General features: G+C 45.3%; 8 protein-coding genes across 8 annotated transcripts; 6 read left to right on the forward strand and 2 right to left on the reverse strand.

Annotated features, from left to right (window-relative positions):
• Positions 1-48: 48 nt before the first annotated feature.
• Positions 49-9,634, forward strand: VTP01DRAFT_4603 (uncharacterized protein; the record flags this gene model as incomplete). Its single annotated transcript, XM_069383303.1, has 39 exons — positions 49-231; positions 294-370; positions 435-641; positions 699-1,071; positions 1,129-1,448; positions 1,512-1,536; positions 1,597-1,879; positions 1,938-2,089; positions 2,281-2,391; positions 2,484-2,669; positions 2,730-2,807; positions 2,865-3,248; positions 3,310-3,506; positions 3,616-3,787; positions 3,846-3,924; positions 3,984-4,083; positions 4,127-4,359; positions 4,417-4,562; positions 4,621-4,858; positions 4,918-5,070; positions 5,124-5,188; positions 5,278-5,403; positions 5,461-5,638; positions 5,708-5,856; positions 5,918-6,018; positions 6,073-6,175; positions 6,235-6,492; positions 6,551-6,784; positions 6,847-6,978; positions 7,038-7,190; positions 7,252-7,356; positions 7,418-7,633; positions 7,698-8,012; positions 8,068-8,512; positions 8,575-8,766; positions 8,820-8,865; positions 8,919-9,085; positions 9,152-9,364; positions 9,417-9,634. 39 exons carry the CDS (start codon positions 49-51, stop codon positions 9,632-9,634), a joined length of 7,113 nt encoding a protein of 2,370 aa, XP_069244017.1.
• A 282-nt stretch (positions 9,635-9,916) lies between these two features.
• Positions 9,917-10,661, forward strand: VTP01DRAFT_4604 (uncharacterized protein; the record flags this gene model as incomplete). Its single annotated transcript, XM_069383304.1, has 2 exons — positions 9,917-10,238; positions 10,312-10,661. The coding sequence occupies 2 exons, from the start codon at positions 9,917-9,919 to the stop codon at positions 10,659-10,661; spliced, it is 672 nt and encodes a 223-aa protein (XP_069244018.1).
• A 231-nt stretch (positions 10,662-10,892) lies between these two features.
• On the reverse strand, positions 10,893-13,453 carry VTP01DRAFT_4605 (uncharacterized protein; the record flags this gene model as incomplete). Its single annotated transcript, XM_069383305.1, has 6 exons — positions 10,893-11,100; positions 11,170-11,423; positions 11,478-11,838; positions 11,898-12,013; positions 12,075-12,830; positions 12,896-13,453. The coding sequence occupies 6 exons, from the start codon at positions 13,451-13,453 to the stop codon at positions 10,893-10,895; spliced, it is 2,253 nt and encodes a 750-aa protein (XP_069244019.1).
• Positions 13,454-13,930: 477 nt separating this feature from the next.
• VTP01DRAFT_4606 (uncharacterized protein) lies at positions 13,931-18,532 on the forward strand (the record flags this gene model as incomplete). Its single annotated transcript, XM_069383306.1, has 14 exons — positions 13,931-14,069; positions 14,153-14,401; positions 14,472-15,142; positions 15,209-15,409; positions 15,473-15,580; positions 15,641-15,825; positions 15,899-15,982; positions 16,040-16,109; positions 16,177-17,220; positions 17,306-17,477; positions 17,546-17,824; positions 17,893-18,104; positions 18,166-18,322; positions 18,393-18,532. 14 exons carry the CDS (start codon positions 13,931-13,933, stop codon positions 18,530-18,532), a joined length of 3,711 nt encoding a protein of 1,236 aa, XP_069244020.1.
• Positions 18,533-19,110: 578 nt separating this feature from the next.
• Positions 19,111-20,838, forward strand: VTP01DRAFT_4607 (uncharacterized protein; the record flags this gene model as incomplete). The annotated part of the gene is made up of 4 exons (XM_069383307.1): positions 19,111-19,597; positions 19,665-19,856; positions 19,921-20,587; positions 20,664-20,838. The coding sequence occupies 4 exons, from the start codon at positions 19,111-19,113 to the stop codon at positions 20,836-20,838; spliced, it is 1,521 nt and encodes a 506-aa protein (XP_069244021.1).
• A 123-nt stretch (positions 20,839-20,961) lies between these two features.
• Positions 20,962-22,551, reverse strand: VTP01DRAFT_4608 (uncharacterized protein; the record flags this gene model as incomplete). Its single annotated transcript, XM_069383308.1, has 4 exons — positions 20,962-22,038; positions 22,109-22,179; positions 22,243-22,278; positions 22,359-22,551. 4 exons carry the CDS (start codon positions 22,549-22,551, stop codon positions 20,962-20,964), a joined length of 1,377 nt encoding a protein of 458 aa, XP_069244022.1.
• An 858-nt stretch (positions 22,552-23,409) lies between these two features.
• Positions 23,410-24,231, forward strand: VTP01DRAFT_4609 (uncharacterized protein; the record flags this gene model as incomplete). Its single annotated transcript, XM_069383309.1, has 5 exons — positions 23,410-23,444; positions 23,508-23,572; positions 23,629-23,735; positions 23,801-24,061; positions 24,136-24,231. 5 exons carry the CDS (start codon positions 23,410-23,412, stop codon positions 24,229-24,231), a joined length of 564 nt encoding a protein of 187 aa, XP_069244023.1.
• A 654-nt stretch (positions 24,232-24,885) lies between these two features.
• Positions 24,886-25,664, forward strand: VTP01DRAFT_4610 (uncharacterized protein; the record flags this gene model as incomplete). The annotated part of the gene is made up of 3 exons (XM_069383311.1): positions 24,886-25,046; positions 25,111-25,231; positions 25,287-25,664. 3 exons carry the CDS (start codon positions 24,886-24,888, stop codon positions 25,662-25,664), a joined length of 660 nt encoding a protein of 219 aa, XP_069244024.1.
• Positions 25,665-25,697: the final 33 nt, after the last annotated feature.

Here is a 25,697-nt window from a genome sequence, read left to right on the forward strand (position 1 = left end):
ATAAATGCTTGGAAGACACCGTCCAAGTTACCGGATCTAGCAACCTTTATGAAAGACCTATTTGCGATAGAACCTGGCATTGTGAAGCGCTCAAAGAATGAGCCTGTTTTCGATACACTCTGCGATGCTTTAAAGCTTTTCCTTGCTCAAGATATTCCATTACCGCTAAAGACTGACGCCTTTGAGCTATTACCTATGTATATTTGCGTCGATGATTCTTGTTTGGATTCGGTAAAGAATTGCAGCGAAGTTATCGCAGCTCTCTTTCACTGGAACTTATACTACTTGTGTAGTTTGGTGATCTTATCAAAGAAGCAGTAAATCGGCAAATATCTGCGTATTTGATGGATTCTGACACGAATACCTCGACGTAAGTAGTTGGGATTCTACATTACTGCCAAAAAGATCTAATAAGCTACGGTAAATGCTTCTAGGTACAGTCAGTGCTTATCGGCACTTGAGAAACTGCTCGATGTCATGTCCAAATTCCATTCTACGAGAATGTTTCAACTCCTCTTGCCCATTTTTATTCAGAACGATAAGCAAGGGGACGCTGCAGCCAGTATAAAACGACACATTGGAATCTTTGCCAAGGGCCTCGAGCTGCGTGTATTCGAGGAAACCACGCAGGCATGCTTCAAGTATGTAGCTTTATGTCTATGAGTATGGCTGTCCTAGACTGTAAATCCTCCTTTCAGATATTATCAAGACAACCAACTGGATATGAAGATGCGAAGAAATGCTATCAAATTGGTGATATCTTTGCTAAGCCAGGTTCCAGACGACTATGTCATTGAGTTCTACAAGACAAACATAGTATACATTATGAAGACGGCCAAAACCGAGCTGCTGCGACGGGGCACAGACGACGAAGTGATCTGCGACATGGAAGAAAAAACGTGCGCTTTTCTCCTAATGCAAACATTGTACGAACGTCTGCCCGCATCCAAGGTCCATGGCTCGGCTAGTCAAATCGCCACAGTCTGGGAGAAGTCTGAAAAAGCATCCGGTGAAGGTCGGAAAATGACAATTGATTTGGTTGGCATGGCCCACAATGCAAAGAATAAAAAGGTAAAAGTGTAAAGGATTAGCTCCGAAATATCTCTGGTTACTAACACGTCGTCGCAGAAACCGCACGAGTCAGAAAACGTGGCAAAGGCCCGGCTTCAGTATCACCAAGCCGCTTACAACGCCGCCGCTGCAGCTATTCTTCGTACGCAAAAGAATGAAAAGTTCTTTGTGGGTTTCCTGATTCATCAGAAACCATCGGAACCGTTGTGGGAGAATATCGTAGACACATCGCAGCCTATCCAACTGCGCGTAGAATTGAACCAGCCTTTGATGAAAACCCGCCTTGAGGATTTTCGCGCTGCTTCTGGTCTTCGCGCTCCAGCTCAAGATGCTCGAAATGTCTCATATATGGCATCAATTCGTTTATCTGGCAGCAGGTTTGTCCACATTTGAAAGTAACTGTCAATTTCTTTTCAACTGAACATATTTGGATATGGTAGCTTGTCTCAATCCTCATTGTCAGATGTATGTTTGTATGAAGGGAGAAAAATTACTCAGCTATTCACAAACGATGTGTGTCTTTAGATGGCGTTGGAGGCTACTGGTCAGTCACCGTCAGTAGCCAACAGCCCGATTCAAACGACTGAAGCGGAGGAATTGAAGCCTGAGCAAGAAGAGCAAGCATTAGCCGAGGATGTGATAAGCAGCCCGAACGAAATGGAAGTGGACCAATTCAACAGCAATCCATGCATGGACTTTTTAGTCAAGATCGTACGACGAATGCACAAGACTATAACTCCACCAACCGGGGATACTTCAAAAATGCCTCTGTGGATGGGCGAATTGAACAAAACTTTTAAAGCACAAGGTAAAACTTGACGCTTGCTTATCTGAATAATGATACTAAAGCCTTATCTGGAATGTAGACACTCCGTTAATCGTGAAGCTATTCCTGGCAAAGTTGATTATCAATTGCCCTGAAGCTTTCGAGAGCTATGCAAGTCACTGGATACGACCCATGATGACACTAGTTATTCAAGGCGATCAATATGGAGAGCCAATGAACTACTTTGTTCAGGTAAGCAGGCAAAGGTTAACCAATTGAGCTTGCTTCTTATTTCTAGAAAAGGATCTTTGCGTGTTATTGATTGTGTGGGGTCGAAACGTCAGTCCAAATAATTCGTACGAAGACCGAGTTCTGCTGCATAGTTTTATCGTAAGCGGCGTAATTGAGTATACCCAATGATCAATCCACTAATTGTCTTGTAGAACTATCTTATGAAAAACGCATACCATGAAACTGCTCGCATAGTAAAGAATAATATCCAAACCGTCAAAGACATATTCAACAACTGGCGCCAGCAAATTGTTGTGCCCACGGTAAGGTTACTACTTAGAATATTTAGATATTTCATCTTTTAACTTGTAGAAAAAAAAAAAGAAAAACGCTGTTCGAACAATTCAGCGAAAAGGCCGACAATTCCAAGAGAAATAGGACAGGGTTGCAACTTACCGGCATCGTGCTTGCTCACGATCTTGACCCGTTCTACACGGGTCCTGAAGTCGATCTGGGAGATTTGACCGAGCAGGGTTTCTTCTCCAGCATTTGCGATAATCTTCGCAACAAACACCGCGATGTATACGCAGATGCAGCTGAGGTATAGATGATATATATGAGCACGGAAAACCCAGCTCGGTTACTAATAATTAGATGATAGGTCGCTGGCTGGTATATTTCCCATCTCAAAAATCGAGGAAAAGCGGTTGAATGGTTTGAAAAGGTGCTTACCAACAAGGTACTTGGTATTGAACAAAACAATCAAGTTCCAATTTATTTATCTAATTGTATCTAGCTCAGAGCAATGGATCCATTGACTCAACAGTCTGGGGATGATACACGATTCCTGATATGCCTTCACCGCGTCCATCTACACGAGCAGTCAATCCCCCAAAATTTCATTACCAAAGTAAGCTTCCTGATGCCGAAGATATATGGTGATATAAAGATCGTTGCGCTTCGATTACTGGCGACCTATGCGGACAGCATTGATGGACTTTTCACTTCGCTGATGTCGTTTGGCCTTCCTAAAATGCTAAAGAGCAGGAATGATGACTGGCAATTTACTCTCTTGAAGCTACTGGATAAACTCTGCGCGAAGCAAAGACCATCCGATATGGAACAAATTTTAGATCCTCTTGTATCGACGTTTTCCACGCATTCAAACAAGGAGTGTCGGGTATGTATATATATGCAAAGTAAGACTATGTTGCCACCCAGTCTTTTACATTTATGAAAAGGTTCTATACTACTCAATTCTGAGAACTATATTCGACAATCTTATGGATACATCAGAACTTAAGAATAGGATCAAGGCACTGTTGCTAAAGGGTCTTGTTGATCCTGCTGAAGATATCCGGAAAGCGATGACGGCTTATCTGCAAACCCATTTTGAGCTTAGCAGCAACGTTTATGAAAGATTGAAAGGCATCATGCAGTAAGTAGTGTGCTAAGTGAACTGAAGCTAGCGTTGCGATAATTTTTTAACTTTGTACATCCAGTAATATGTACGATCCCGACGTCGAAAATATCTATATACTTTACAGCACCCAGATGATCTTGGAGGCGACCAAAACAAGCTACGAATATGACAAGCCCATTTTCGACGAGCCGTTGCCAAACGCAAAGTTTGACGAAAACTACCAAGCGATCGATACTTCGTGGCAGCGGAACTTTTCCATGACGCCGCTGTTCGTTGCAACGCAGGAGAGGAGTCAGGTTGGGGAAATCAAATATCTAGATGATGGATGCATAAATATTTCTGACATTCTGCTAGATGGATCCGGAAGAACTGGAAAGTAGAGTTCGCGCGACCCAGCAAACATTAGCATTCAGTCAAACACAGACAGGAGCTGGTGAGTGCTGCTACGTACAATTTTTACTGCAGACAATTTTTCACTTACCTGCCTTGCAGGGGGAAGTTTTGCATCCATTTTTGCTCCTTCGCAAACGTTAGGTTCGACTTTCAGCAGCAGCGCGGCTTCCGAATCCCAGGCAGCCGTTGATCAATACCGGTAATTTAAGTCAATGCTAATTCAAGATATGATATACTAAAAGGCCATACAGCCAAGCTGTTGGTCGTCGAGGCGGTGGTGGAGCTAGTTTGTCGTCGGCACCAGAGAGCATCTATACAGGTCTTCGACGCCGGTTCATAAAGACGACCGAAATGGACGCGGCTGCATTTTTCCGTCGACAGCAAGATAGACTGCAAAGAAGACTAAAGAGATATGAAATGCTTCAGAAACAAGCTCGAGAAAAGAAAGTCATTCTATATCGCAAATATAGAGTTGGTAAGTTCAATATGGCTATTTCGATATATCGATTGGATTTACTTATTACGAGTTTAGGTGAATTGCCTGATATTCAGATAAAATATATGGATCTATTGGTACCACTGCAGGCGATAGGTTGCAACGATAATGCGTTTGCCCGCTTGCTTCATACAAAGATGGTAGTCGGCATCGCAAATGATGCTCAGCGCAGCGGTCGATTGGTAAGGACTCGAGTATTACAAAAATTGCTGGTTACGTTTTGCTCTAATTGGAGCATAGGCCGATTACAATAAGGAACTTGTCCAAGATATTGAAGATAGCTTGACACGAAGCACCCGACACTTTCCACCCGCAATAGGGTCGTTGATTCGGATCTGTTTCGAGTTGAGTGGCGACCCATCCATCTCAAGCGATATTATCAGTTCTGTCAGTCAAAAGAGCTACAACGAGCATATTGGAATTGCATTTCTAGAAAAGAAACTTCAGTATAACTTGGCTAATGCACCTCAGGAACCAGGCAAGTAACTTTGTTCGTGGTATGCACATCGGGTTTCTAAAGATTTCATTAAATTACAGCATCAAAGAAGGCGCGGACGACCAAGACGCACAAACTTGTGGGCGACAAGGCACTTTGGAGCGATCTGGCCAATCTTTACCGGTCCATCGATGAACCAGAGATATTCCAAAGTTTGTATCAGCTACACGTTGCATCCTTTGATGAGCCAAAAGGTATGTCGAGCCGTTTTGTCTGGATATTAACAGAAACTGAAAAAGAAACGAAGATGCCATCAATGCGGAGCTAAAGGGAGCCTACAGCGAGGCTATTGTTCGGTTTACTGATGCTGCAGTAGAGCACAGCGCCGAAGCAGATCCGATTGAGGCAAGTCCCTGTTAGTATCAAGGGTAGTGCTTGTCGTTAACCATTAAACAAACTAGGCTGCACTCTGGAGTCAAGAATTGATTCATTGCTACGAACAGCTGACAGAGTGGCAGAATATATCCAACGAAATGCTAGAAGCATTTGAAGGAGATCTCGATCGGGCTTGGGAAGAGGAAAATAAGGTGAGTAATTTACATGCTTGTTACTGGTGGGATAAGCTTCATCTTATGTTTTCGCAGACTCGTTACGTGGGATACATTGTACGAAGCTTCAGCAAGCTGCGTTTTGGAACATTGGATGAAGGAGATGAACTGGTGCCCTGGACAACCGAACGTCCCAACCCGCTCTTCAAGTTCCTATCTTCCGCAGCTGCCAATCCTGATCGGATGGAGTATCTCTTGGAACACCATGCTTGTGGTATGCTGTTGCAATGAATGTATGGAGCTACAACGTCTAATTATCCTCATTTTTTTTGGATACGCTTAGATGTGTCTTTGGCTGATATTTATCAGGAAGATTACGATCGTGCAAGATTTAATATACGCCATTCATACGATTCATTCTTATCAACCTGGACTGGTTTGCATCCTCTGGCTCACGGTAGTCGATTATCTCGGTTAGGCATTCTCGAGCGCGTATGTAAATCCGATGTGGCTCAAGTTCATGATAATCTTCTATTCATGCATTTCATCGTAGACCGTTGAACTTGAAGATTTCCTCGATTTGGTCGGCGACATTCAAAAGAATGAATATACCAAAGGCAAAATCGAAAAATACATTCATTCCCTTTCCTCAAGGTAAGAACACACAATTGATACAAGGGAATGTTTCTGACAGGTCACCATATATAGATACCCTGAGAGTAAATTAGACAGCATGGGCGTGTGGGGTGACATTGTGTACTCCAGGAACGTCTTTTTGGATGATATCAAAAAGCTACTTCAGGACTCACAGGTGCTAGATATGTTTACAAAATCACGAGAAGGCAAAATATAACTTATATTTCCATGTAGGTCCTCACTGTCATCGACAATGATATCTTGAGTTGTCGCAAGATGATTGGAATGACGATGGCCGAAGCTGCTCGTGAACAGAACAACGTTGGTGTCTCAAGGAAATGCATCAGAGAATTGAGTCAATTAGGTTTAACGCCCCGCGAAAAGTCTTCCTTGCTTCTTCAAACCGAGTTGCAGTCAATCTTGGCGTTAGAAGACGAGAAAAAGAGGATTCAAAGAGTCTCGCGACAATTGCTCAAGATCGACTGGAACGAGGTAAACTATCTAGTAGACGATGCAGACTCTGCGAGCTGTTACTAATTACTATTTAAAGTCTGATGTGAGACTGTATGATACAGAATATCTACTAATGGCTGCAAAGTTTCACGACGTGGCACGAAGTGATCTTTTTAAGAATCCTGTTTACTTTGACGAGATTCAAGGGATTTCAGCGGTTAAAAAGCTTTGCAATATGCGAAATATCGGAAACGCCAATGATCTTATCAATTACCTTACTCGAAGCGGATATAACTTGCTGCAGGACGCAGTCAAGAAATCAGAAAAGGAGGTACGTTGGAATTGGGAAGGATGAACACATATAGAACATATTATAACGATCGAGATAAAAAGGTTGCTAGCAAAGCAACTTGCGTCTGGAAATTAGCAGAATACTGCGACGGTGTCCTGCGCGGCATTGAGGAAGCGAAAGAATTAGAAGAAGATAGCAAATTGAATGACGATAAACATGCGAAAAGCGCAGAGGTAATCATATGTATTGCACGACTTTGGAAAAGTCTCTCAAGATTGGTTACTTGGTCTAGATTAACGTGAATACCGATCAATATGCTCGAGTGGTGATTGGCAATTGCTTCAAAGCCATGAACTTGGAGAACAATCAAGCTATCGAAAAGTTTCCTCGTCTTTTGGAACTCATTGAGCGCTATCCAGAGACATCGAACGAATTCAGACACAATGTGAGTTAGATATAAATGAGGTGAAAGACACCATCGGTAACTTAACACTCTGTTAAATCAGGCTGAGACCTTCGAACCAGTTTGGATGTATATCCGGTGGATCCCACAAATGGTGGCGACTTTGGATCACCCAGTCTCGCTGAATGTGTTCCCTTCCTTGCACAAGGTACTGCATACATTACACCTTGTCTAACAACGTGATTCTGACGATGAAAGCGATCCTATAGCTTGCAAAGGCCTATCCGGCTGCATTGTACTACCCTTTCAATATCAGTAATGAACATTACGTTGCCTTGGGAGACAATATCGAGCAAGCCAACAGAGTTGAGATTGATAAGCTGCATTCAGAATTGGAATCACCGTTGCTGAGCAAGTTCTGCACCGAGCTTCGTCGGCTGACAAACCCTGAACACATTGTCAAGGATTTTATTGACTTTTGCCAGGTAACATCTCCAACAAGCAGCGTAAATAGACAAGAAAAACTTAACTAGCTGTTCCTTTCCACAGTCAATTTGTAGCCAGTCAGATGTCAGCAGAGAGTATATTCGGGCAATGTATGAACAGTTCAAGGAGCTGCTATTGAATCGTCAGAGTGAGAATATGGGCACGATTCCTAAGGCTTTTGCAACCAAGCACGCTACGCGTCTGCACGAGTTCGTGGGCCAGGATGGATCAAAGTTGACCAAGCTATCAAAGCGAGACATCACAACCATGGTAGACTATTACAAGAAACAGATGGCAGATCCTAAACACAACGCATCGGGTCTTTTGAAATCTTACTCCACGTGGCTAGCTAGATTCCAAAGCACCGACTTTGAGGAGGTATGAGAAACCAAAAGGGTGAACTATTTTTTGTTTAACATTTTTACATACTTAGCAACTGGAAATCCCTGGACAATACACTGGTCTCAGTCGTCCGCGACCGGAGTTCCATGCAAAGATTACAAGCTTTGACGAAAGAGTTCTGGTAATGAGCTCTATTCGAAAACCCAAACGGATCCAGATAAATGGCAGCGACGAACGCAAACACTTCTTTTTGGTCAAGGGTGGAGAAGATTTGCGACTGGATCAGCGCATTGAGCAATTGTTTGGAGTTATGAACCAGCTCTTAAAGAAGGACTCGTATTGTGCAAGACAAAATATTCTCATTAATACGTACAACATTGTACCCATGTCAAGCAATATCGGCTTGATTGAATGGGTCAGCGATACCAAACCACTGCGTTCGTGCATCGATGAGCGACCAGAAGACAAAGTGAGCATGAACAAAGCAACGGAAGCATACCGCACATACATTGCACGTTTCAAGGGAAGCATGATGGGTAAGTATAAATCCTGCTGCATGTAAATTACACATAGCCTTTAACACACATTGTAATGGCAGGTTATTCCAATATGTTCAAGGCTTCTCGAGATCAGGTTGCGCCGCAATTTGAACAGATTTGCAAGCAAGTTCGTCCGAACATTTTACGAAAATACCTGTTCAAACTATCGATATCGCCGGAGGCCTTCTTGTATATACGAAAAGAATTTGTACACAGTTTGGCAGCTATCTGCATCTCTGGATATCTACTCGGTGAGTCATGGACAATAATTTTTTTGACATTTTACTGAAACTGTTGGTACTAGGAATCGGTGATCGACATTTGGACAACTTTTTGGTGGACATGAAGTCGTAAGTCTTGATAAGAAAGAAAGAAATGAGCATAGTTGCTAACAACGAGCTAGTGGCCAACTCATTCCTATCGATTTCGGACACGCTTTTGGAAGCGCTACGGAGATGCTACCGGTACCGGAACTGATCCCATTCCGTTTGACAAGACAGCTACTAGGAGTTCTCGAGCCCTTGGAGAGCAAGGACATCTTGCTGGTAGCGATGGCGAATATTCTGCGAGGTACGATTCGAAGTAACGGTGCAACTCCATACCGTGAACTAATCAACTGCTTTTATTATTTGCTAGCTATTCAATTGAACAAAGATGTGCTTCTAAATACTATGGATATCTTTGTCAAGGAGCCATTGCTTGACTGGCGCAAACAAGCACTCAAACAGGCCGCGAACCAAAAGCAGGGTGCAGGTTCCACCGAATCGTCCTTCACATCGAGCATTGCTTGGTATCCACAGCAAAAGATCGAGAACGCTCGGCAAAAGCTCGCGGGCGAAAATCCACGCCGTAAGTACGGTAATATTCGTTTTGAATTTAGTTGCTAAAAACCGCTGTACAGGTACCGTGCTTCGAGAGCTTAACAAGAATACCAGCATCGATGCCACTTCTCGGGCGAAGCTCGGCGAAGCTGTCAAGGGTGTCGCACCTGACAACATCCGCGCTGTTGTCCCTGCGCACTGCGTAGATGCTAAGCAACAAGTAGAATGCTTGATAGATCAAGCTACTGATCCCAATCTTTTGGGCCGCCTGTGGGTTGGATGGCAACCTTTCATATAAAGTTGCAGCTACACATTTTCTTTTTCGCAGCAGTTTCCAAGTCCCCAATTGTCCCGAATCTCCGAGCAAATTGACCGTAGTGCGAATTGTCTTGCAGCCTTGGAGAAAAAAGAAGTGATTGACTGTCCTTTCAAAAAATAGAAACATGAATAAGAGATCTTTGATGCAAACATGCTTCCGAAAAAACACTATACCTTAAAAGGTTCCGTATTCCGAGCCGCAGTAAAAAGGTCACGCGTCATAACTTTATTACGAGTTGCATCTCTTTCGCTTATTCTTTCCATGGAGTTTCACGGAACGCTGTTTACTTACTACGAGCCAGACCGTCTAACAGCCTTCGAAAGCGGTCCTGCGGATTCAGGGAAGACGGTTGTATTTGTCGGTGGACTGTGCGATGGATACAACAGTGTGCCGTTCCTAGCTCCTCTGCAGCGTGCACTCGAGGAGGAAGGATGGTCGTTGATCCAGACACAACTTTCTTCGAGCTACAGTGGTTACGGCATTGTCAATTTGCAAAAGGACTGCGACGAACTTGATCATTTGATAGAGTATCTCAAGACGCGTCGCAGCAAGTCCAAGATTGTCGTTATGGGTCACTCGACAGGTATGTTGTAGGCCGTCCACGTTAAAGAAATATCATAACCTGGATGTGAGGCTCATCCTCCTACTACTACCAGGAAGCCAAGATTGTTATTGGCACAACAAGTACGGCAAAATGAACAAGTCTGTGGACGCGTACGTATTGCAGGCACCCGTGTCCGACCGAGAACACATGAAGGATGTAGAGCCGAGATACGAAGAGTATCTGAAGCTGTCGCAGGACATGCGCGCTTCGGGAAAGGGTCAAGAAATCATGCCTCGCAGCGCGGCGCCGACACCAACAACCGCTGATCGTTTCTATTCCTTGGCAGCATTTGGGTACGTCGCGACGACCTTTTTCTTACTGATGCAAGTTTCCACTGATAACTACTATTTGACAACAGCGGCGACGACGATGTATTTTCTACTGATTTGCCAGACGATATGATCAAAAAGCTTTACACTGGAGTAGAACGCCCGATGGCCTTCTTGCACGCCAAAGACGACGAGTGCCTGGTGGAGGGAAACCCAGACCCGGGGGATGTTGCGCGCCGGTACCAAACATTTTGCCCGGCCATCAAGAAAATTGGGGTGTTGCCAAGTGGCGGCCACTGTGTCACAACAAAGGAAGGCCAAAGTGGGCTCTGCAAGTTTGTCATTGACTTTATTCGCGACGACTTTACATAATCATGGCTCGGTCGCGCAAACACCGCACTCCAATCTCATCCCATTCCTTTTGTCCTATCCACATTTCCTTTGCTGTCTCGAGTTTGCTAAATACAGATGCGCCTTTCCATACTAAAAGTCGTGGATCCAGCTCGCGAGGTGCAGGAAGAACTTCGACTTTCTCGATAGCAGCTTGCTGTGCAATAACAGTAGAAAGTATTCTATAAAATAGTAATTTTTTTCAAATCAATAACTTTGCTAATTTCACCACGTACTGCCATCAAACTAACCTGTCTTCCAATACTCTGTTAAAGTTGCTGATCATCCCGCCTCCGCCGACCAAGATTATGCTGGTGAAGAAACGTTTCAGCCGTTCATCCGATGGCCCAGATGCAGCTTGGATGCATCTTGCTATTGCCACATCTATGGGATAAACATCGTACACGCTTCCTTTCTCTGTAGGCATCTCTGGTGATTCTGACATGGCCTCTGTGAGCTCCTTTTGCTCCTGCTGCCAGATTGTCGGAACGGTACTCTGGGATGTCTGGTAAAACCATCAGTTAGGATTGTGTAAACTTTAAGCATTTTAGTGCATTACCTGAGAATCATCTGCAACGTCATCGATTACATTTGGATTTGCAAATGCTTTAAAGTTTTCGGTCTTCTCCTTTGCATTTAAGATTGAAGGATAGACAAGACACAGCGGCGCCAGGAACACTTCGTCGTACACCTTGCATTGATATTTTTTGGTGCTATCGCCGGGTAAACGCACAAAAAAGTCGTATACTTGGACGCTGATATCCGCTTCATTCATCGTGCACCATTTTTCTTTCAGCTCTTGTGCTAGCCGCCAATCGTAAGCGCGAGAGAGATTTATATCTGCGTACGGGAATTTGTTGGCAAGTAAAAAGGATGCAAATGTTCGTGTTATATCATCGCCACCGATGCTAATAAACAGTCTATGGAAAATCGGAAATGTTAACACTGTAAATGGCGCATGCTCTTGTAGAGTGCCTACTTGGAATCTGGGAGGATAACTCCTTCTTCGATGCATGCAATGCTCGTCTTCTGTGCGCCAATATCCACCACGCATGCACCTGACATACCGGCACCGTATGTTGCACACACAGAATCCTGTCCATCCGACGCGTGCGTTAGTAGCAGAACTTAAGGAATCTTCTTTCCCAGTGCTTACCTGCTGCACGGATACAGCTCTGAATTTCATATGTCGTAGGAGCAATGTCAAGATATCGCTGATATAGCGTCGATTCATTTGATCTGGAACAACTACCACTGCGTTGTATTTCTCGAAATTGGTATCTTCAACCTTCAGTTCAGATCGGATCGTGTCTGTCCATATGGTTTGTAGATCGCCTAGCACAGCCTCGACCGAGTCGTAATCCTGACAATTCAGTGTGCCGTGTTTCCAGGGATAAGATAATCGGTATTGTGGATATTTTGATATAGGGAGATTCAATGCTTTCTCTCCCACAAAATAAGTAGGGCTTGATGCATTCACTTCTGTCCATTCGACGCGATAGGGATCATTGTGATCTGGGATGGTTTCCTTGTATGCGAGGCTGTTGAAACCAACCACCTGGCTTTCTGCATTCGGCACGGCTCTGCGCTTGGCAGCTTTCATGCGCCATTTGAGTTCATTCTTAATTTCTCGCAAAGCTTCGTCGCGGTTGTAGTTGAGACTGTTTGCATCAACGGCTGTCCGATGAACATCGCTTTCGTCTGCAAGTGAGGATTGGTTGGCAGAAACTGTCGCTGCTACTTCATTGACATCTTGCGCCGTCGAGTTGTCCGTCTCTGGTATATTGGATGTTTGTATTTCGCGAGCAATGACGTGAGGGACTGTGCTAGGGAACGCATCTGACGAGCGTCCGATACGCAAATAGCGGGAACCAGGATGGATAATGATCGTATCGTGCCACTCTTCTTCCGGCTAGAATTCAAACCATTTAATACATTAAATTTTTACATATCCACCAGCACCTTTCTATAACTTACATCCGGAATAATGCCTTGAGATCCTGCTTTGTTGCCAGGCATGTAAGAAACATCGCTCTTGTCAAATCCACTCAATATGTTGCGAACCGGCAATATATTGTATCCTTTGACGTTGAAGGTTGAGTATTTGAAACGCGGCTGTTGGTGGCGTTTTGCGCGGCGTCGAACCTGCTGCTGGTTCTCCAAGTCGATGGACGGTGCCGGCGAAGGCGACGCTGAGGAACGCGAGGCTAACTTGGGAAGAGGCGAATTTTTGCGACTCGTTACTTTTTTGGTCAGAGGATCCTGTCGACGTGCGCGTTTCGTTGATCGTGTTGAATCTTCAGAAGGCTGCCTCTTCATTTCTTTGGACGATGCTTCACCGTTGTTGGCTGATTGAGATCTATTTGCTGCAGCAGCAGGAATGTTGTTTGAAGATATTGACGACGAGATTTGGGGTGGTGTAGCGGCGCCTTTGCCGGGTGAAGGAGACAGTATTGAGGAAGGTTGCATCCATGAGTACTTCTTCTGAGAAAGATTCCTCAAGAATGCATTTGAAGTGTTTGATCCGTCGCCCATTGTTCAATAGAGAGAGTGACAAAGGACTTGCGGACCATGAAACGCACTTTACAAGCAGAGCGGGTGGGCGGCACAGCAACTGTGCCAGCAGACGCGGTGTGCGGGTCAGATGCGAGAGACAGCTTTTTTTTTTCTTTTTTTGCAGCAAAGCAGACTAAGCAAATATGAGTATAGGCTGCATAAACGATGCGCTGTCAATCGTTGTTACTGCTAGATAGCAGGATATAGCTTGTGCAGCATACACACTTGGGTTCTTGGAAGAAGCGATTTGCCGATCAGCATAACCGTAGTAGTAGTAGTAGTTCTTACATCCATCGAGGCTCGTGACCGCAGACTTGCTTCGTCAAGTCAGTAAAATCAGGTCCGTTCCAGGCTGCAAGTGCCAGGATTTAATTGAAACATGCTTATTTCAATTTCTCTCTCTGTTTTCGCTTTATCTCTTTCACTTTTGCTCTCTCTCTGCTTTCTAACAGACAGATGGCAAAATTTGGTCCTGTCGACGCTCAGCAACAACAGCAACAACAGCAACAACAGCAAGGCAGTAATCATGCAACATATATCGACATTCCAAACATTGACGGAAAAGCGTCTGTTGAGCAGCAAGTGGAAATCCATGGTATGGCATAACAAAAGATAGGCTAGGCATGGGACTTTTTGCAAAAGGCAACCGTATTTATTGCTTCGGCATGTACATTGTAGTACATGACCTGTTTGATGTCAAAGATAATGCTTCCATTTCTCTCGAAGAAGTACTCGAGGGCCTGCGTTACGTAATGGATTTCCGCATCAAAGGCGGGTTCCAGCATCACCTAGACAAGGGTATCATGAAGCGCCTGTGTGAAGCGCTGTTGCTCAACACTAGCCACACTGAAGGAAATCTGCTACGTAAGCGTCCTACACCGGCGGCAGATATGGCATTTTTCCTGTTTGGAGATTTTCTCGAGCAAGGTGAGGGTTGAAAAATTGGTTCGTATCGTAACCCCGCGTTTTATTTAAATGTCTATTACATTGGCAAAAGTGGTCGAATTTCGCGCCGTTGTGGGTGAGAAAGACGTCTTTGAGCTCAGGAATCATCTCAAAATTCACTATCGATGCCGTGCATCTTGCAGCGAAAAACAAAAGCGCGGCACTCTTGCACTCGTGCAGCTGCTGACAACGTTTTTTCCCCAGCACATTACCGATTGGCGCGACCTCGTCAAGGAAAGCGAGCAAAGCGATATGGAGCAGCTGCTGCAGTCCCCGTGGGCTTCTGAAATTTCCGTAAAAGAAACATCCAAGATGCCACAATCCGTGTGCAAAGTTTCAGCAGCAAACAACACGACTGTGTTACCACCACCGCAAGCTTTGTATTTTGATCGACCGGTCGAAAAGTTGCTCCGAATGTTCTCGTACACCCACCCGGAGAACGGCTTACCCAGTGCTTTGGTACCTGCCTTGAGGGAACAATATGGCAGTAACAAGTTACCCGATCCGCCGCGCCCGAGTGCCGTAAAGATGCTTTGGGCTCAATTGACGGATTTCATGGTCTTGTTACTTCTCGCTGCAGCTACCATACAAGCCGGTCAGCAGCAATTTAACAGCATGGCTGTCCTGCTTGTTGTCGTTGTACTCAATACCACCATTGGATTTAGTCAGGAATGGAAAGCTCACAAGACCTTAAGCGCGCTCTTAGATTTATCTGTTCCAAAGGTTAGTATTCCCCAAACTTGGCAAGTTGTGCATTTTCTTCTCGGTTGCTCACACGACACATGATAGGCAAGGGTGATACGCGATGGAGAGCAACAGATGCTCGACTCGGATGGACTGGTCCCGGGCGACTTGGTCGTTCTCGATGAAGGCGATGCAGTTCCTGCCGATATACGTCTGATACAAGTAGCACAGCTCGAAATTATCGAAAGTATCCTCACAGGAGAAAGCTTGCCTGTAGCCAAAAAGGTCGACGTTATCAAAGCTAAGGTACATTGTCTTTCTCAAAGTTTCAATGCCATCTTTTTCTAAATTTCTAGTAAAACACCACAGTCCAGGCGTATTCCTTTGGGGGATTGTCTGGGCAACGCGTTCATGTCAACTACAATCGCCCGAGGACACGGGAAAGGTATAGTCGTTCGGACAGGCGAGCAAACTGAGGTAAGGACAGCACCGTTGTATACAGCGTCGCATGAATACTGACATCATTCGCCTTTTTAGATCGGTAAAATTAGTTCGGCTATCCAAGCTGGATCGAAACACAAGGCCAAGACACCCATCCAGCGCCGACTGAGCACGCTTGGCAAAGTGCTTGTTTTGATTGCGATACTCTTGTGTGCCCTCGTGGTGATTATTGGTGTAGCATGGAAACGGGATGCGGTCTTTATGGTCAATATTGGCATCAGGTCAGTGGTGGTAGTCATGGGACCAAACTGAAGGCACAGCTATGCTCACTAGAGGAGCATTATGCATTTACAGTTTGGCGGTATCGGTTATACCTGAAGGTCTCGTTGCAGTGACGACAGTTACTATGGCGCTTGGTGTTCGTCGAATGGCGCAAAAGTGAGTGATCCATTTAGTCTGAACCGCATTCTGCCTGGGTGATTGATGTATGCGTAGTCAATGTCTAGTCCGAACGTTGCCAGCTGTGGAATCTTTAGGCAGCGTCACTGTGATTTGCTCAGACAAGGTGAGTTCAAAAAGAGAAGATAGCTTTTATGTCCGGAATTGATAGTCTGTGTGCGTGGGTATATTAGACCGGAACTTTGACAGAAGGCAAAATGGGTGTCACCGAACTCTGGACTGCAGATAATACGCTGTATCGGTTTACAGAATCGACGTCGCTCGATCCAGCCAAGGGCGAAATTGTTATCGAACCAGCAGAGCTGCGGCGGCGCATGATCCATATGCGACGATCCACGATTCTGGAGGATGATGACGATAGCAACAAGGAGGAGAAGGAAAAGGAGAAGGAGGAGGCTAAACCTAGCAGCGCTGCAGCAGCGCCTTCGGGTTCAGCAGTAGCCGAAAAGTCAAATTCTGCAACACCCAACAAGCCAGTGGATTATGCAGCGCTGCGATCTCGGCCCATTGACCGATCCAGCCCGCAGACATATTTGCCACTGCTAAAATATGCATTGATGGTGTCTGCATTGTGCAACAATGCATCTGTCACGTTCGACGAGGAAGCTAAAATCTGGCAAACTGTTGGCGACCCGACCGAGATTGCACTCGCCGTTGCTTCCCAGAAAGCGAACATTGGAAAGAATTACTGGACAGACCAGCAAGGTTACAAGAGAACCTTCGAGCGTGCATTCGACAGCGAGCGCAAGTTAATGAGCACGCTTGTGCAATCGGAGACCTCCGGCGACGCAGCAGTGTTACTGTGCAAGGGCGCGCCAGAGGAACTGCTCAGGAAATGCTGTAGCTACATGGTAGAGATCAACAACGGAGGAAGTGCAGCGCAGGAGGACAAGGAATACAGATTTGTAGACATGACATCGGCGTTTGCGACTTGTGTGTCAGACGAAAGCACCAGAATGGCTTCGCAAGGTCTCCGCGTACTCGGGTTAGCCATCAAGCATGTATCGAGCACACTTGAGAAGGATTTGGCGGAGGATCAGCTTGTCTTTATCGGTCTAGTTGGTCTCATTGATCCGCCAAAGGAAGGAGTCAGAGAGTCCGTAGAACTGTGTCAAAAGGCCGGTATCCGTGTCACGATGATCACCGGAGACCATGTGAAAACGGCTGTCGCAATTGCCTCCAAGCTAGGAATATTCCAAGCAAATGTTCCTGGAATGGTACGTCATAGCAGTAGTAGTAGTTGCTCCTATGCCTTTGCTCCTTTCCCATTGCTTAACTTTAAACATTTCTAAATTAACCTAGTGTCGTGCTATTCTCGGACGAGAATTGGATTTGCTATCAGAAGATGCGATCATCGAGCTAGACCCTTTCCCGAATGTTTTTGCACGCGTCAGTCCTGACAACAAGCTTATGATTGTCAAGGCACTGCAGCAACGTGGTGAGCTCGTGGCCATGACAGGCGATGGCGTCAATGGTAAAAGCGACGAGAAACAAATCACCATAGCAACAGACTATACTAAAAAAAATGTCCCCACCACCCAGACGCGCCTGCCATCAAAAGGGCTGATGTGGGTGTCGCAATGGGACAAGCAGGCACCGAAATTACCAAGCAGGCTGCCGATCTGGTTCTCCTTAACGATAACTTCACCACCATTGTCGCGGCTGTGGAAGAAGGGCGTCATGTCTTTGACAATATCTTAAAGTTTATTGTCTATCTACTTAGCTGCAATGGATCCGAGATATTCATCATGCTTATCTGCACCATCGCTGGTCTTCCTCCGCCGTTCACAACAATGATGATTCTTTGGGGGAACGTGATAGGCAAGTAGTAAATTTAGAGAGGAGGGACGGTAATCGAGATCCTTTTGTAGACTAACGGGATTCTCCAGCTGATATTCCACCTGCAATGGCCCTGGGAGTAGAGCCGAAAGAAACTACATTGATGCAACGCGCCCCGAGGGATCCAAAAATTCATGTGGTTACCAAGGGAACTTGGATAGTGATACTCATGCAGTCTCTGGTCATGGCGGTTCTGTCACTTGGCTCCTATCTACTATCTCTTCACTGGCTTAGTTTGTCAGTGATTGACTCGCAGTCAATGGTATGTAGGAATGTGTGGTAACTCGCCATCGCGTCTTATGCTTACAGCCGTCATTTGAAAGACATTTGTGTGTATTACTATGATCCAGTTGATTCACTCGTTCTTGTCACGAAGCGTGCAAGAATCTGTTTTCAAGACTGGTATTCTGAGTAACCAATGGATGATTGTTGCAGCGATTATATCGCTCGGCTTACTACTCTTTGGTGTCTACGCGCCAGGTAAAGCAAGCGATGGCTAAACCAACATCACCAGTGTTGTATTAAATGTATATTGTGCTTGTAACGATAGGTATATCCACGTGGCTGGAGTTGACATACGTTGGATGGCAAGCGTGGGTCGTGATCATTGTATGCTGTATCATCCACACTGTAATAGTAGAAATCGAGAAATTCATTGTTAGGCGCTTTGAAATTGTCACTAGAGCCTAGCTAATTAATGAATTAAAGGAGTAGCGACTAATTTTTAAGAAGATAAACCAGGGAGGCAAGCATACGCGCACACGGACAACAGCAGTGTGGCAGTGCATTGGAAAAAGGAGAGGGAGAGAGACAAAATGGTTGACCGCTTAGAATTTATAATGTGTGAAAAAAGTGACAATTACCACCTGATGTGCAGCGACCCAATGGAATGGATCTGGTCACCCCGAGCGCTAAGGAGGATTCCTCCTAGCAATTGAAGGGGAGAAGGATCGTATGAGCCTGTTTTTCTCTCTTTTCTTCCCATCTTGGCAACGATCGACACTTTAATACATAGTTCATGGACCTGTCAGGGTTTAACAGACTGGTATAAATACAAGTTTGAAAACATGCGCCTCCATCGTCGTCCCGAGCATAAATTGTCATCATCCGCTGCCACCAGCTCCCTCTCTCCCTCTCTTTCTGTTCCTTGTTCTTCTTTTAAGAATATTTACATTTATTCATTCCTGTTTCATCTTGTCTTTTGTTTTAATTTTTTTTAGCAGCGGCCCTGTTTACTATTTATACACGTGAATTATACAACGACGACGATGCTAGCCAGTCCCACGACCGATACGGAGTACCTTCAAAGTCTTCGATCGGTTCGCGAACGATGTTTCAAAGTGCAGGAAGCAGCGGCGCGGCAAAGGCTGCAGCACTTCGATGTGGATCCAAGCAAGCTAGACGACATGGTGCATATCGTGGTTTCGCTGATAAAACGCGACTTTGATCATCCTACTGATATGCCAGTGCACGGTCGATGGCGGCATTTTGACGTGGGTGGACGACCTAGGATACAAAATTTGATCCAGTCGTGGGCAAGCCTCGGCGAACAGCCGCTCGAGCAGACTAGACGGGTTCTGGATCTGTTTGTTGTTGCTGTCTTGCTTGACATTGAGACGGGACACAACTGGGCCTACCGCGAGCAATTGACTGGCCGTATGCTTAAACGAAACGAGGGTGTGGCTGTCGCCGTGTTTGAAATGTTCATGGCTGGTACTTTTTCCAGTGACTCTAACAAGCCTCATCGAGTTGACTGTAAGTATACCATTATTTATCAGTCTACGAGTTTTTTTTTCGTTAAAGCGTTTTATTTGTATGTCAGCTGAGGCTCTCTGTGCATTGTCAATGGAAACACTGGTCAAGGGTCTCCAAGTAAAGCAGCATCATACGTTCATCTGGGCAGGTCTCAATGATCGTCTCGACTTGCTGCATCACTTGGGCCATATCGTCTCTACGCGCAATGATTACTTTGGTGGTGTTGGAACAGATGTTGCCCGACCAGGCAACCTCATGGGTAAACTTGTTGTTTACTGTGAAAAGATAACAAAGAAGAGCACTAACAACGAGCTTGCTTACAGACTACCTCCTTTCCCACCCAACAACCATCAATACGAAGAAGGGGCCACTCATTCACCTAGAAACCTTGTGGCCTATTGTGCAAGAAATGGGCGAGTTGTGGGCTGCTGCGTCAGGCAAGGGCGGGACCCCTGGCCTGGGCGATGTTTGGCTCTGCGACACGGTACAATCTAACACTGATGAGCAGTGCTGGATCCCTTTCCACCGTCTGTCGCAATGGATGGCATACTCCCTCGTTGAACCAATGGAGAAGCTGCTGGGTGCAACAATCGAAGGCAAAGAGCAGCTGACTGTCTTGCCAGAGTATCGAAACGGCGGTCTGTTGATGGATACCGGCTTCATCACGCTCAAGCAACCCGATTTGGAGCGTGGACTCGAAAAATATCGGCAAAACTCGCTGCTGCCAGGGCAGCCGAAATTTGAAGTGGCTCCTATGTTTGAGATGAGCGATCCGGTTGTCGTAGAGTGGCGTGCACTCACAGTTGCATACTTGGACATTGTCGCTGACCGCGTACGTGAAACGCTGGGCCTGGATCGAAAACGCCTCAATCTGTCGCAGCTTATCCAAGGTGGCACGTGGAGTGCTGGGCGCGAGCTGGCAGAGATTTCCAGACCAAATACGCAGGAACCACCTATCGTCATAAAGCTGGACAGCCGAGTCATTTATTAGTAATAATAGTAGTAGTAGTTCTTCGGTAGTAATTTATATTTTGCCTTGTATTTATTATCCTTCTTTGAAAGACAGTGAAACGAAAGAAAAAGAGAAAGATACAACGGATTTTAGTTATTTGTTGGTGTTACATGCGGATATGAAGGAACTGTATATAGATGCGATGGACACGACATTTTCAGACCAAAGAGGAAGAGGTGGAATAGACTTACACAACACAAAAGGGAATAAACAAGGAAGTGAAAAGTAAAGAGAAAGAGAGAGAGAAAGACTAAGTGCGTATAAAGGGGTGATCAACACACAGAGAGAGTTAGAGAGAGACAGGTGGGGTGTGTGTAAAGGAAAGGATTACAGGATACCAGAACAGTGGTGGTTAAAAGCAACGGAGGAACATGTTGATCTCGCGATCTGTTACAACATCCTTGTTCATGCTGCAGTTTGCCTTTTCTTTGAGTTCTGAGCAAAGCTCGTCAATGTTGAAATCGGGACAATGCTTTTCAAACTGTTCACGGACGTCGTACAGACGCATGCTCTTAGCCTTGAATTCTTGCAGCTCTTCGTATGCTTTTCGCTGCACTGGTGTCATGGTTTGCAAGAACGGTTCTTGCTCCTGCTGCTGCTGCTGATGTTGCTGTAGAGTGTTTGATGATGACAAGTCGAATGCATTGATAGCACCGGGCTCTTGATCCTGAGTGAAGGGCGCAGGTCCATTGAGACCGAAAAGATCACCACCGTCGTCGCCAAAGAGAGCAGCGAGTGAATCGGTGTGGGACCAGAAATCATTGTCAGCAGGCACACGATAGTCTGAAAATAGATTATCCTTGCTCTGGAACAGATCAAAGCTTGCCGGTGCCACGTATCCATCGTCTCCAGGTCCTGGCACAGCCAAGAACTCTAAATCTTGCGACGCCGGTATCGGGCTGAATAGATTGGTGCCAGTAGTCATGTTACCAGTGCCGCCGCCGAACAATTTATCGTCGGTTTTGTGCTCCATGATATTGTTATCCTCCAATGATTGTGGTGACTGATTCTGCCCTTCGTCGCTGCTGCTGCCGCCACTCTGATCAAGTGCATAAAGTGGACTTTCAGCGGCGGAGGAGGCACTGTTGCCGTGATCGAGCGAGTTGGATGGACTGCTGCTCGAGTCTGTTGATGTTGTTGGTAAGAATTTACTTTCTGGCGTAGTTGTTGTTGTGGATGACGAGCCGATAGGAAACTCGAACGTAAATTGGGCTCCCTTGAGTGCATAATTTTCTTCCTGCAGTTTCCGAACCTTTTCCTTGAGTGCCTCATTCTCTTTGACGAGATCTTCGCTCAGCGCATTCTCTTGCTCAAGTTGCCTGATTCGTTCTTGCAGCTCGGCTACGTATTTTTCCTTACGCTCTCGAAAAGCTCGCTGCGCGGCTCGGTTCTGTGCTTTCCGTTTCTGTTTTGGATCAGACGATAGTTCCTGTAGTGCGCATTTGTTTAATGAGAAAAAAGGAAATCACGATAACCCGATGACTAAATTTGTAACGTACTGCCTCACTTTTCTCAACAGGCTTGCGTCCCGGGCGCTTTGGATTCTGCTGACGCTGCTGATTTTCTCCTGCTTCATCGTCAATGGCATAAGCATGCCGGAGAATAAAATCAAAAAGTCGCATTTTTATCCTACCTTGATCCGTCTTGTCGATACTCCGCTTTACAGATCCTGCCCGTCGTTTGATTATTAATCAACTGCGCAGCCCTGAAATGCGTAGGTATAAGAAGCTCTTGAGCTCTTAACTATACCTGACGTATTCTTCGTCGACTTTGATGATTTAGCTTCGGGAGTCTTGGACGCAGTTCCATTCGCAGATGGAGCTGTCTGTGTCGCATTCTGATCAATGTTTTGCAAGGAAGTATATGAAACATCCCATGTCAGTGAATCAGCCTGGCTGCCCATTGTTGAAAAGTCAAAGGAGGAAGAAAAATCAGAATTCATGATGTGATCTTTAAGTTTTTAATTGGACAGAAAGTAGTGGAAGCAAAAGGAAGAAGGGAGAGGAAGATGGTCTGGTCGATGTCTCTTTCTTTTTTGGGTTTGCTGCTGCGCGCACAGCCCTAATCCCCTCCCAAAATTGGCAACCGGGTTTCAACAGGTGCTGCCACTCCCACGTTTACGGCTCTAGTTTCACAAGGGTGATAACAAACATCGCCTCTTCTTTTTGTCACATAGTCTATTACGCCAAAAATACAGAATCTACCTGTAGCTACTACTATTCGAAAACTTATCATGAGAGCCCCAGGGCAGGGCATATTGTCCACGGAAACATTGGACTCTTAACTGTGTGCGCGCGCGAGGCGTACCCGAAATTACAGTACACGTTACTGTCCCTTTTTATCTGATTTGCAGAGTCTTCGGCATCGGATATTTAGATCACCGAGAGGTTTATATAGGCTGTCTTGAAAAGGGAATGCACATCACCACGCAGCCACATCAATGGTAACGTCAGCAATTTGAAAATCTGGTACTATCATCCGTTGCCGAATGCCCCACTTGAGCGCTGCCCCATATAGTCAGTTTCCCACCACAATCGTTAGCTTTCTAAGCCTGCAACAACTAGACTTGCTTCAAATAGTTTATGCTTTACATCAATGTTATTACTTAGCAAGAACACTGGTCTGGCAGCATAATAAGCTGCGTCTCTTTTTCTCTGTCATGTTATGTGGAGCAGCACAGTGAAGAGCTTAAATGTTCCCACATGCTTGCCCAGTCATATCTTCAGTCTCCGTCCCAATTTCGGTGCCAAAAAGTCATCCCATCGAAAAAATCTACTACATTTTTACTTCTACCCTGGTCATGGTCAAGTTTTACCAGCATACCTTCAACTACGAGTACGTTCAATTACTCCCATTTCAGTGTACCTGCTCTTAATTTAACACGCTTGACTGTTTTAGGCACCCGTGGCAGAATGTGACGTATGCATTCTGGCTACGGTATCCTAATCCGTTCGCCTCACACGGTAAATTCTCGGAATGGGACACACGAGAAGCAGTTGAAAACTGAATCACGACATAGTGCTAGCAGTCGATGTTTTAGACCGGCACGTTGACGAGCGGGGAGTGCTGCATACCACTCGACTCGTTTTGAAGAAGGGCAAGACGCCAAAGTGGTTCCCGGAACATGTACGTCTACAAAATTTAGGATAATGCAGTATCGTGCTTCTCACACTAATATTTCTTTTTCGCAGCTCATCAAAAACTCTCAGGCATTCATTATCGAGGAATCAGAAGTGGATCCCAAGTCAATGACAATGGTGACACGCACTAAAAACTTGAACCATGTTCGCGTAATGCAAATCGTCGAAACACAAATATTTAAGCAGCATGCCGAGAACCCAGAGTGGACATCATGCAAATCAGAAGCATGCATCGTATCTCGGTTTGGATGGGGCATGGCTGGTAAAATCGAGCTTTTTGGCCAGAGCACGTTTGCAAAGAATGCATCAAAGGTACATTTTGATTGTTGCTGCTGCTGCTACTACTGCATCCTTTTTATTTTTTATTTACAATGGGCTTTTTTTAGGCTCGAAAAGGAATGCGTCACATCCTGCAGATGATTCGAGAAAAACAAGTCGGTGACAGAATGCCTTTCTTCCATACCCAACAGCAATCTTCCTAATTGTTCTCCTCTATCTCTTGTCTCTAAAAATACTGTAAATAATGTCTATTTCTCACCAATCACACACAACTCGTCGCCCCTCTCCGTCTCTACAATCGCTATTTGTACAGTCAAGTCTTAAAAAGTCCTAGGTTCCGCCCCATTTTTGTGTTGTTTCTTCTTTGTTTCCTGATTTTGAACTAAAAAGAAAAAGATTGAAAGTTTTGCAGATGTCGTTTGTGAATGTTATTTGAATGGTTGATATTCTCAATGTGAAGTTAGAACTCTCAATATGGTAACGGTAGCTATTGCAAGGAAAACGAGCAGTCTGCTATGTGAGAGATTTTGATCTCACCGTAACTAGTCTTCTAGTCGCACATCAACTCTTTAACCTTGGAATCAAAAGAGAACGAAGTCCTTATGAGCTATATAACGCTGATATCTTACGTGAAGATGTATCTTATTATCCTTGGAAAGAAAAGTCTGGATAGGACACATTGCAGATGAGCTGATTGCGCTATTACGTTCAATACCAGCAATTCTCGTTCGACTTGGGGTAAATTCATTGGTTGTGCCACGCACACTCTGCCCCGCCAATTGAATTTCATTCTGAAATCCCCACCACTTACGTATCCATCCATCCATCCATCTACATATATACGCGATACACATATAATGGTCGTAGCGAAAGTTGACCGTCCACAGAATATCCAGACTCTGATTGACAGCGTTGAGAGATACAACCCTGAAAACGTTCCAGTACTCGAAGATTATCTCAGCCAGCAATGCAGCAATGACACATACGATCTTGAAGCCAATTTGGCATTATTGAAATTGTACGCAGATTGAGAGTCTTATACCCCCATTTGCCCAATTCTGACGCGTCCCATTTCTTTTCAGATACCAATTCAACCTCTCTAGCGCCAAAGAATCGGTAATCGTGAACATCTTGTCCAAAGCTTTGACCGCCATCCCCGGCCCTGATTTCAATTTATGCATGTACCTGTTGGCCGACTTTGCGGTGCGTGTAGAGTGTGTGTCAGCATACAGTAACTTTGCTGACTAGTTAGTTGTAGGCATCCGAAAATGTACAGCAGCTGATCCAATTCCAGCAACTCTTGGAGCAAGCACGATATGCGGAATTTTGGAAAGTTTATGCATCCCACAAAGAGCTTGTTAAGGCCGTCAATGGTTTTGAGGATGCTATCCGAGCGGTCATTGCCAAAGTCGTGTCCATGTCCTACCAATCCATCAACAAATCCGTGCTTGAATCGTACTTTGCTTTGGACGGTAAAGCCTTCGAGGATTTCTGCGCAAAGCACCAGTGGCAGATCAACGGCAACGTTGTCACTATTCCTGTTAACAAGGACAATGAAGCAAAATCCGTGGAGGTGCGCGAGAATATCAAATTCGAACAGCTCACCAAGGTCATTGGATACTCCAACGAAATGTAGATTCCCACCCTATCCGCACCACACCACGCACCC

This window comes from Rhizomucor pusillus (genome assembly GCF_041956525.1).
Source record: "Rhizomucor pusillus strain CBS 183.67 unplaced genomic scaffold VTP01scaffold_2, whole genome shotgun sequence".
NCBI classification, from domain to species: domain Eukaryota; kingdom Fungi; phylum Mucoromycota; class Mucoromycetes; order Mucorales; family Lichtheimiaceae; genus Rhizomucor; species Rhizomucor pusillus.